Genomic DNA, 12,264 nt, shown 5'->3' with positions numbered 1-12,264 from the left:
AGGTTAATGACCAAGAGCTTAATTCAAGCTTGAAAGGCAATAGGGAGACAATGCAGACACTGGAACCCAAGTGGCAAGTGCTTCCAATAGAAACCCCTCTCCCTCCATAATCACTCTCTCTCTCTCTCTCTCTCTCTCACACACACACACACACACACACACACACGCGCACACACACACACACACACACCATCAGAATGTAGGTTATGAAATTTTGTAATCGTTAAAGTTGAACCTTAGCATCAAATGCCAAATCAGAACCTTATTTATCTATTTAAAGCACTGGGCAGTTGTGCTCATTGGATATCTTCAAATATAATGTATTGTTATGATAACAAAACAGAAGAAAAGATTTTGTAAAAACAAAAACCTAACAAACCAAAAATAAACAACCTAATTATTTTTTTAAAAATTTAAAAATGTTTATTAAAATACAGTTATAGTTTGGACTAGTTAAATGCAGAAAGACTGGTAGGAAAATGTATTCTGCAGTTTTTCCTTGCATCATCATGGTTGTTGTTGACTAAATCTTGAAAAAGACCCAGGAAGTGGCTTCTTTTTAGAATCTCTGTACTCTTTGTTGTCTTTGCCTCATGAAAAAGAGAAATTGAAAGCTCCTGTTTTCTTGTCAGCAGATATTTTTAAACTCTTAAGTTTTGTCTTCCTCTTTCTTTTACACACTGCTTGTACAGATTTTTCTCCAGTTAGATTTCTTGCTCACTAGCAAGGCATACATATCAGGAGAAAGACCTGAAGCATTTGAAGGAATTCAAACAATGGAAAAGTTCCGCAGTGTTCTAGATTTCTGCCTCAGCCACCAGAAAGCACTAGGCTATGGTGCAGTGTCCTTGCTGACTCTTGGCAGTGAGCGCATCTTTTCCATTGTGGTGTTCAAATGCCCATGCAACTCCTGGAATTTGCTCTATGGCACAGTTTTCCTCCTGGTGCCAGCACTGATTCTATTTCTGCTTGGATGTCTGGTGAATACCCGATCGTGGAAGGTGCTCACTGGATGTTGTGCACCTGGCAGGCTGTGTCGATGTCCTCATGCAAATCGCCTTTGGCGCTACTTGCAAGTGCTGTGGCTGGTGATGGTCACGGCCGCTGTGGCTCCCTTCACATGGATTGCTGTGGCCTTACTGGGAGGCAACTTCTATGAATGTGCAGCGACTGGGAGTGCCATTGTGCAGAGCTATATGTGCAAAGACCAAGGGGAAGAGTGCTTCAAGAAGGTGCTTCAAGTGCCCTGCCAAAGCTCCTTGTCTTCTCAGGAGATGCAAGATATGCTTACAAGCTTTCGAGCCCAGTCTCAGGTTGGTACAACCTCTTCCTGAGGAAAATTTGATTGAGGAGACAAAAGGTTTTATTGAGAGCTGGAAGGGAAGCCAATCACAGAACTGTTTTGTTAGTTAAAAATCAATACTTGGAATGCTTCTTCTCTCCCATCCCACCCCAGTCACAGCTTAGACAAGTTGTGAGTATGGAAAGAGTTATTTCTCTTAGGCCCTGTGCAGACCAGCCTTAAAAGCTGGGTTGGGGGCAGAGTCAGGGCATAGCATCCATATCCCTAGGGCTGTGCGATGCCACACACCACACCACGCGGTGCGTGGGATCATGGTGCCCCTCTGGCTCTGTTTCTGCATGACGCAGCACCAAAATAATGCCATAAAGCCATGGCACTTTGGCTATTTCACCCTTTGCGGGGCACAGGCTCCTTTTTGCACCCTGCAAAGGCCAAATCGTGGATGTGGTGTGAGATTGCTGCGGCCCCGATCTGGCTGTAAAAGGGGCAGCTGCAGGCCACCTCTTAGGGGCAGTCTGCACAGCCCCTTAGTTCCTGAAATGTGTGATGAACTTGAGAAATCAGGCTAAGACTTTTTTTGTATAACCTTAACTTTGTAGCTTCTGCTCATGGGATCACCCGACTCACCAGGCTGGACCAGTTGCTGGGGGGGGAGCCCTGCCGGCTCTCCCTGGTGGTCCAGTGGCAGCAAGACCCAGCAGGGGCTTGCCTGCGGGCCCTGCCGGGTTACAGCCCCACTGTGGCACTGGAAGTCCAGGTGGGGCATGGACTTCAACTCCCAGGTACCCTGGGAGAAGAAGCACCGCGCAGGGGCTGCTGGGACCACTTCCAGGCCGGGTGACTACAACTCCCAGGCTCCCTTGCTGGGGCAGAAGTGGCCCTAATTGGTGGGCCGCCAGGGTGCTGCCAGGTGATTGGCCAGGAGGCTGGGGTGGGAGGCCCCTCCCTGGCCTTCCTGGCCGTTCATTGGTTGGCAGGCCTATTTAGGCCTTCGCCATGCCAGCTTTCAGCATCATTTTGCCGGCTCCTCACCTTCTCTCCCTTGGTGATGGTCTGTCACAACTTTCAAGGGTGGCAGTAGCATAGGTCTTGGATCTGGTGGACATGCTTTCCAGTGCTGCAGAGCACTGGATCAGGAGTCCCATCGGAACCCGGGGGTGCTGAGGGTTAGCAATGGCGCCAGTGCAGAGGTGACATCGATTCAGCGTTCCCCGGTGACATGGGGCGAAGATGCAGATTTGCACATAACCGGCTCCTTAAGTGGTGGATGTGCTCTAAGCTGGTTACCCCTCTGTCATCCTGAAGCCTGGCCATGACCAGGCATTTTGGTTCATTGACCAACACGGGTTGGTGGATGCCAGATCCAGACCTCATGCTTTCAGGCCAACCCTCTTTCCACTTGTTTGCTGTATTCAATAAAGTTGTGGCCTTTTTCTTGCCAAAATGATTGTCCATTGTGTTATTTTGCACTCTCTCCCCTTCCTCAGCAATCAGTTTTATCTTTGTTATCTGTTGTTTCTTCTCCTTTTCTGCTTTTGTGTTTTTCAAAAGTATTTCTCAGTCTTCAGACCTCCTCAGTTCCAAATCTATGCTTAATCCTCCCACCACAGCATCTTGCCCCATCTTTGTTGTGCTTCTGCTACATTATGCCATTATATCAGGAATGGTGAACCTTGTAGTCCTCTAAACATTACTGGACTGCAGTTCCCACCCTTCTTCACCATTGCCTATGCTGGCTAGGACTGATGGGAGTTGCTATCCAACAACCTATCTGCACAACCTTTAACATTTCACAGATGAAATCCTGGACATAGAGGAGATTATCGCACAGCCATTTTTGCCCTGTCCGTGCACAAGACAGGATTGGGTCGGAACAGGGGCAAACAGTAAATTCCTGCTGTGCTGCTGCCCAACCATCACCTAACTCCCAGGTGCACCCTGCTGGCTGATTTTGGTAGTACGGAACAAGCAAGAAAAGTTTCTGCCCCCTTCTCCCCTCTTCCCCTTGCTGAGTTAACTGAGTGCAAAGTACTTTTGCCCTTTGAGCTGAACATGAAGCAAGTGAAGTAAGCTAAGAACAAAGATAGAAAGTGGGAAGAGGAGAGAAAAACTGGGACATTTTAAAGGCAATTGAAAAAGTGGGATGACAGAAGATTAACTGGGACTCTCCCTGAGAAATTGTGACAGTTGAAGAAAATGCATCTGAAAAACACAAGTTCCTCTGATCTAGACATTCCAGGGCAGAAAGATGGATTTTCTGGAAAGAAATTTAGTGGATCTTCATTCTGAAAAATTGGTTGCCTTTAGATTGCCTAGCACAGTTATATTCAGTCCTTTGTTTACTTTTTATGCTTGCTTTTTCTTCTGCTTTAAGATGCTTCTTCCTGCATTCATGACGTTTATTGGTGGCTTTTATCCTTTTTTTGTTGTTTTCCTGTTTCTGTTTTCATCGTATTTTGCTATCATTGCAGATGATTAGAGGTGAAAATGAAGGCAGATAAGGCATAACTGTAAATGGTATCTAACGTAATTTCATTGCATCATTATCTGTTAAGCTGTCTGTCATTCTGTCCATCCATCCTGCCCTCCTTCCTTAGATAGGATCAGATATATCTGTACAAAGTTCTGAGGTCTAAAATCTAGAAAGTAAGCCAAAGCAAACATAGTATGTATTCAGAAAGCTTTGTGTCTTTACTCCCCAGTATAATAAGAATCCAATTCAGGGCCATATGAAGTGGGGCCTAGGGCCATTTCTTGTGGCCCCAAGACCGCCCTGGCCAAAAAAATTATTTTTTTATAAAAAATTTTATGCCCAGATGCCCTCTAGGGAGTATGTAGGGCATTTTAACCACTGTTTGGGCCCTCAGGGCCCTTTTAAGCTCAGCGGAGGTATTTTCTCCACCAGGAAATGAACAGGAGTTACTACCAGTCACTTCCAGTCATTGTAAAAGGCCTCCTGTGGGCCTAAAATAGCCAAGTTGGTCCAAAGTAATGGTTAAAATTACAATGACCCCACTTCACATAGAGGGTGTTTGGGGATGCTTGGGGACATTTTTGAAAGGGACTGAAGCCCTCCACAGTCTCTTGAAGGGGCTAATGCAATCCTTTAGCCATAATTGCACACCCCTGATCTAAATGGTTCCTCCCTTTCAGTATAGATCAAACATGCAGGGGAGCTATGCCATTGGAAAACCAGGGTTCCAGTGGAATTTATATGAGTTGATCAAGCTCCCCTCTGTCTCTGACTCATGAGAAATGGAGGAAGCTAAGTCATTTTCTCCCATTCTCTCTTCTTATTCATTACATCAACAATAAGCATTGGCAGGAATGGGAGTTATGTTGGGGAGTTATGGGTGAATAACCTGAGGTTATGCATTCATAACTATGTGAATACATGTATGGACTGAACATGTAATGACTGTAGGGAGTTACAAATGCATAACCTGGAGTTTGCATAATCTAGTTATGCATTCATAACTGTGTGAATACTTGTAGAGACCTGTGTGAATGCATGTAGGTACCGTTAAAGTTTTTCAAACCCCATTGGGCCCCACAGGAAGGAACAACTGCAACCAATCACAGTCTGTTCTTCTGTAACTCAGAAAGCAGCCCACCTCCAACTGCATGAGCAAATTGCAATAAGAACCTTTTAGAGACAGACTGCCGAAACTCAGTGACGTTCCTGCACCGGGTGGCACCCATTGCTGGGATGGGGGAACTTCCAGGGGACCAGGACTTGCAGGGGGTGGGAGGTGGATTTCCAGGGGTGGGAATTCAGGGGGGGGGGGGATTTCTGGGCAGGGGAACCCAAGGTACACTCTCTCAGCCTCAGGCTAACAGTAGCAAACCCCCATGATGAAACTTGTCACGAAAATCCCATGATAGTTTCACCTTAGTGTCACCAGGAACAATTTGAAGGTATATATACACACACACACACACGGCACACACTTCTTCTTCCTCCTTTTCCTCCTCCTCCTCTCCCTCCTTCCCTCCCTCCTGGCTCTCACTGGCAGCGGGCAGGCAGGCGGGTGGGTGGATAGGTAGTTTGCTGGCAGCATGGGACTGCTGCCACTGCCACCATTTCCTCCACATGTTCCTTCTCCTCCTCCTCCTCTTCTTCCTCCCTCACAGCTCTCACCAGTGGCGAGCGGGTGGCTGGAGGCATGGGGCTGGCACCCCACTTTCTCCTCCTCCTCTTGCCTCCCATCCCTCCCTTCCAGTTCTCAACAGCAGCCTTGTGTGCCGATAGAAAAGGCTCTACATGTCAACTCTGGCACACGTGTCATGATTCACCATGGCTGCTATAGAGCATCCCAGTTGTTCTTGGCTGTGCTAAATAATAGAAATATTAAATTACCAAATTCACCCCCTTAACTCCAGCCTTACCTTCCTCCAGCTGAAGCTCTCTCTTTCACCTCTTGCTCAGAATCCACCAATTGAGATGCCTATCAGAATGGGTAGGGGCTTTTGAGCCACAGCTTACTTTCTGGAGGATGGAAACAGCTTTGGGGTGGGGACATCAAACAGATCATTATATGAAGAGAATGGGTAAAATGTTTCCTACCCCCAGCTTCTGTGCCACTGTCCCAACATGATCTTCCCTACAACTGTTCTTTTTAAATAGCATATATCAGCTATAATAAAAATGATCACCCATTTAATGTAACATTACATTTTCACAAATGGTTTGGCTCACATCTAGGTTCAAAGTATTCCTAGGATGGAATTCCTGGGAAAGGGAAATGGCCTGTGCCTTCCCCGCAAACAGTATTTTCCTGGTTTCATCACCATTTTCCAATCAGTTACACTGTGTATTTGTAATTGTGTGTGTGTGTGTGTGTGTGATATAGGTGTGATATACATCCCTGTAGTCTCCTCTGCATTATTTTCTTCATCTCCTGCCATTCAGCACCCCACTTCCCTGTTTTCCGCCACCTGTGCTCATCTCCCTCCCACCTTCCCTTGCTGCCCCGCCCCACAACAGTAATTCTGGTTATAGTTTCTTGTAAATGTAAATAAGGAAGGGGAAGCCAACACTGGTATCAGTGGAGGGGATTTCCTCCTCATACAAAGAGATCCTTCAGAGGAAGGACTTTCCCTTGGGTTGCAGCAGAAAAGAAAAGGGGTACATTCCACCACTGTGCCTGCTCTGAACCACTTGTCTAGCCATCCCCTTCCTTCCCTTCCCTTCCCCTTCTTTCCTTTTTTTGTTTTTTCCCCTCAACAATTTATCTGAAGGCCTCTTCTCATAGTTTGGTTGATAGAATTTGGCCCCACTGCAAAGATACAAATAGACATTTGCAGTCTTGCAAAACTGGTAATATTTTGAATCAGCCTTCCACAAATAGGCCCCTCCCAGATATTTTGGACTCCCATTATTGACATGTAGTTGGGAATGATAGATTTGTAGTCTAGCGCATCTCAAGAGCATCTTGTTGGAGAAGGTTTGTACAAGATATTTATGAGTTGCATTCTAACTGATGCAAAAGCCTGTCATGCTTGCTCCAGAGTTTTGGATTCTCACTTGAAAGTAACTTTTTATATAACTTAGGCCCCATACAGACTGCCAAAATAAAGCTGCTTCAGGTCACTTTGGAGGTATGCTGTTTAAATGATGCATGCATCCTAAGAGTCCAGAAGCTGTGCCAAAGCTATGCTCCAGTCCTTAGGACTGGATTGTGGCTTTGGCGTGGCTTCCAGAGTCTTAGGAAGCATGCAACATTTAAACAACATACCTCCAAAGTGACCCGAAGCAGCTTTATTTTGGCCTGTCTGTATGGGGCCCAAGAATCACTTCACAAATATAGTACTGATACACATTCAGATGCTTGACTATCTAATCAACAATTCAACTATATTGTAAAGTAACAGGTGTGATCATGTACAAAGTTCCCAGTGATATCCTTGTAAAGAAACTAGTAAATTGTGGCCTAGACAGTGCTACTGTTTGCTGGATTTGTAATTGGCTGACTGACCGAACGTAAAGGTTGCACACCAATGGCTTCTCTGAATCCTGGAGAGATATGACTACTGGAGTGCCACAGGGATCTGTACTGGGCCCTATACTATTCAACATCTTTATATCAGTACTTGGATGAAGGAATAGAGAGCATGCTGGTTAAACCTGCAGATGACACCAAATTAGGAGGAGTAGCTAATACCCCAGAGGACAGGATCATAATTCAAAATGACCTGAATAGACTAGAAAGCTGGGCCAAAGCTAACAAAATGAACTTCAACAGGGAGAAATTTAAGATACTGTACTTAGGGCAGAAAAATGAAATGCATAGATATAGGATGGGGGACACCTGGCTGAATGAAACTATGTGTGAAGGGGATCTAGGAATCCAAGTAGACCACAAGTTGAACATGACTCAACAGTGCAATGCGGCAGCTAAAAAGGCCAATGCAATTTTAGGCTGCATCAATAAAAGTATAGTGTCTAGATCAAGAGAAGTAATAGTGCTTTGGTCAGGCCCCACCTAGAATACTGCGTCCAGTTCTGAGCACCACAATTCAAAAAGGACATTGAGAAACTGGAGCGTGTCCAAAGCAGGGCAACTAAAATGGTGAAAGGTGTGGAAGCCATGCCCTATGAAGAGCAGCTTAGGGAGCTGGGAATGTTTAGCTGATGAGAAGAGGGGACCTGATAGTTATTTTCAAATAACTGTGTAAATTTACAGTGCTTTATAAATAAAGGTTAATAATAATAATAATAATAATAATAACAACAACAATAATTTAAAGGGATGACATATCAAAGAGGGAAGAGGCTTGTCCAGAGTTGCAATGGATTCAAACTACAGGAAAAGAGATTCTGCCTAAATATCAGGAGGAACTTCCTGATGTTTGGAGTTGTTTAACAGTGGAATATGCTGCCTCAGGGAATGTGGTGGAGTCTCCTTCTTTGGAGGTTTTTCAACAGAGGCTGAATGGCATGATTTGATTGATGTTCATGCTTGGCAGGGGGTTGGACTGAATGGCCCTTGTAGTCTCTCCCAACTCTATAATTCTATGAAAGTCTCATCAAACAGTGTGGTCTGCATTGGTAATTATCTCCACACTGCCAAAATCTGTCACTTCATCTGGAATGTTTATGTAATATGAGGAAGAACACTGTAAGCACGTCCATGCTTTTCTTGGATCAAAATTCTGAAGTGGAGCTCAAATTATATGGTCTGGCCTCCTGTTCAGTATTTACAATTTTGTTGCAGTAGTTGTTGTATACCTTCAAGTCATTTTCTTGACAATATTTCCTTCAGGTTAAGAAAGTGTGGCTTACCCGAGGTCACTCAGTGGGTTTTCGTGGCTGAGTGGGGATTTGAATTCATGTCTCTAGAGTCCTACTTGAACAATGAAATCATGCTAAGTCTACTATTTACAATTTACAGCATCATAATTTTTGAAATTCATCTTTATGCTCATAGCACCATTGTAATGACTGACGGCACCACCAAAAATGTACCTTTACAACAGTGTAGCCCACACACACACCTGAAAGATTTTCCAAGGTTCTGGAAAGTGAGCAGTGTACAATGACACCTCCAGGCCTCTCCCAACAGCAAAGCATTTTGCAACAGGCAGCTGTAGAGACCCTGTGGGGTGGGAGGCGCACAGCTGGAAAGACAGCTTTTTTGGAGGAGCGGTTGATTTCGGAAGCAGTAGCTACAATGACAAAGATCTACAACTATAGTGTAGACTTCTGGACTTTTTGTTCACAGGTGGGGAGCAGGATCAATAGCTTAGTGGGTGAGCACAGGCAGACATCTCCAGATGCAATTCTTGACATTTTCAGTTTTGAAAGAACATCTTTAAAAAAAAAGAGGAAGGGAAAAATCTCTTTCCCCCTGACACCCTGGAGAGCCACTGCCGGTCAAATTAGACAATACTAGATGGGGAATTTCTGGGACCCAGTTGGTTTCTGCTGTCCATTGGCATGCTTCTTCTTCTGATTGCTATCAGTGAGAGGAGGCAAGAGACTGTTTAAAATCCAGGAAGTGGTTACATGGAAATGATCTGTGTTTTGCAGCCTGAGGACCTAGTGTATTCAAGAACAGAGGAGGAGAAGATGATCGTGATTTCTGACTGATTTCCAGTAGATCAGCAAAGTTCCCATCTACTTAATAATAGTAACAACAACAAAAATGACTGTTTTTCACTTAAGTTCAGCTGCTGTTGTGAAACAAACTTCGGGCAACCACAGTGCATCCATACTGATTGAAAAGTCCCAGAGTTTGTTCCTGTTCTTTCCAATTTGATACTAGGTTTAAATAAACCCACCTAGGGAGTTGGTATAAAAAGTCTCTGATCATACCAGGAGCTGACAGAAAATATTCTGTGGTAATCAAAACATGTATGAATCTCCAAAATAAAATTGGAAAGAACAGGAACAAAATCTGGGACTTTCTAGTCTTTTAAATCCATCTAGTTGCCACCTATGTCTTCTTCTGGTGCTGAAAATCATTTCCTAGGCTTAGAATGTCTTCAGAAGACTAACATCTTGAATGTGGTCTTTTTCACACTACACAATTTTGCTGCCACTTGAACGGTTGTGGCTGCTACCCGTGGAATCCTGGGGTTTGCCGTTTTTCTGAAATATTCTGAATTCTTAGTGGAGAATTTTAAACAGTTCATGAAAATACAAATCCCAGGAATCCAGAGGATGGAGCCATGGTAGTTAAAGTGGAATAAAAACTGTGTTGTTTAAAAGAACTATATAGTGTGTGTCTTTTGTACTTTGCTCTGGTTGCTGCAGATTGGGTCTGAATGTCTTTCCAAACTTTTTTTAGGCAAGAGCTTCAATGATGATGATGATGATGATGATGATGATGTAGTAGCCTGATCTCTCTCATTCTTCTTTCCAAAGGTGATGGGATGGATACTGATCGCCAGCGTCTTCACATTGGCCCTGGCAGCCACCTGTATCTCCCACTGCCGCTCTCCAGTCAGTATTCTTCAGCTTGCATTCTGGAAAATGTATCTGAAAAAGGAGCAGGAGCTTTTTGAAGCTAAGGCCAAGGAACATGCAGCTCACCTGGCAGAGAGTAACATCAAGTGCTTCTTTGATTCTACCCAGCCAGAACCATTTCACACTCCAAGTACCAAAGCCTGGAATAGCATTTCCTCCTTGTTTGCCTTTAATCCTGAAAAGCATTACTATAGCATGATACACAAGTACATTAGCTCCAAAACCAGCAGTGGCAGCATTAGATCAGTTGATGGAGATACCTTTCCCACTTGTCTGGGGTTTGTGGATGGAGCTGGACATTCTGAGTCCCAAGTGCTATAATCAGAACTTTAAAAGTCAAAGCGCTGGGGCTAGCTTCACCATCAACATGGATGATGGTGTTTTCTCTCACTTCTCTCAGATTTCGATTTAGGAATTCTCCCTATTGCTTTGTGTTAAATAGGCTACTCCTGGTACAGATCAACATTGCAAAAATGAGTGAAGTGGCAAAAGTTAACTAATATAAGATAACTATAGCTGATGGGTATGATTTGATTTCCATGCCAGAGAGAGGATAAATGTCTACTTTGTTGTACTGGATTTGTATAAGTCTTAATGTGATAATATTTGTAGGGGTATTTATGTCCAATGTTCTTTACAGAAGTTTTTAAAAGAGTCCCAATCCTTATCCGAGTCGTCCATCCATTTTCCATTCAGGTAGTTCATTAATCTATCAAGCTGTATCATATCTAAACTTTTTCTTAACCATTCGTCTATTGATGGTGTTTCTTTCTCTTTCCATTTTTTTGCATAAACCATCCTGGCGGTTGTTATTAAATATAGGATTATTCTTATATGCGTCCTCTCTTCTTTTTCTTCAATCATATTTAATAAGAAACTTTCTGGTTTAAAATTTATGTTAATGTGAAGTATTTTTTGAATCGAGTTATGAATTTTTTTCCAATATGAATTTGCTTTTGCGCAGGTCCACCAAATATGATATAGCGTTCCTTGATTTTTAAGACACTTCCAACATTTTCCTTTTTCTTTCTTTTTCATTTTAGCCAGTTTGTTGGGGGAGAGGTACCAGTGATGAATCATTTTATACAAATTTTCTTTCATGTCCACTGATAAAGTCAATTTTAAATCTTGGCCCCAAGCTCTTTCCCAATTTTGTAATTTAATGGTATGTCCGATGTTTCTTGCTCTTTCTTCTTGATAGTACATTCTTTAACTGACTCGTTTTCCATTTCTCTTTTCAGTAGCAGATGATAGAGCTTGGATATGTTGGACGTTTTAGCTTTTAAAATCATTTCATCTAATTCATTTTCATTGTTTGTAATACCTAATTTTAAATCTATTTTAAATCTTTCTTTAATTTGTCTGTATGGGAACCAGGAACATTTATATCCATTTTCTTTATTTTTCCATTCGATTAGATCTGAATATCGTAAAGGGGTTCTTGTGTCCAATGAAATTTCAATTTTCCAAGCCTCTTGTGGGGAAATCCAACATGGTATTTGTCTGTAAAATTTAGATTTACTTTTATTCCAAACTGACAAATTAATGCTTTCTGAATTTCAGTGCAGGTGTTCTGTATAATCCATTCAAATAAATAAACATGCCTTAATTCATCAGGTAAAGTCAACTAGATGCAGATAGGCATATGTCAATCTGAACATACTTTTGTTCCTGAATTATGGCAAAAAAAAAAAAAAAACCACAACCCACTAATGTTTTCTTAAATGTCCCAATACAACACTATTGCACAGCCAAAGCCTATGTGCACAAGGAGTTTTGAATTGGTGTGCATCGCCATTTGCTATGGGAAAGACTTTGGGTGTTTCCTTTTCTTGCTGATGTTCTCACAGACTAACTAAAACAGACTTTAGGTGACTTATGGACAATGTGTGCATAGCTGGATGCATTACTCATTCTTTGTTGTTGTGTGACATCAAGTGGTTTCTGACTTAGGGCATCTCTAAGGTGTTCCATCACAGAATTTTCTTAG

At 43.0% G+C, this 12,264-nt stretch overlaps 1 protein-coding gene across 1 annotated transcript; it reads left to right on the top strand.

The window, feature by feature from the left end:
- The first annotated feature begins 776 nt into the window (after positions 1-776).
- CALHM6 (calcium homeostasis modulator family member 6) lies at positions 777-10,974 on the top strand. The gene is made up of 2 exons (XM_089528502.1): positions 777-1,313; positions 10,173-10,974. Exons 1-2 carry the CDS (start codon positions 777-779, stop codon positions 10,593-10,595), a joined length of 960 nt encoding a protein of 319 aa, XP_089384628.1. The 3' UTR covers positions 10,596-10,974.
- Positions 10,975-12,264: the final 1,290 nt, after the last annotated feature.

This window comes from Sceloporus occidentalis, unplaced genomic scaffold, assembly GCF_023333645.1.
Source record: "Sceloporus occidentalis isolate IW3139 unplaced genomic scaffold, rSceOcc1.0.p SCAF_6, whole genome shotgun sequence".
Classification (NCBI taxonomy): Eukaryota; Metazoa; Chordata; class Lepidosauria; order Squamata; family Phrynosomatidae; genus Sceloporus; species Sceloporus occidentalis.
Note: the sequence above shows the minus strand (reverse complement) of the source record. Positions and strands in the feature narration are given on the sequence as shown.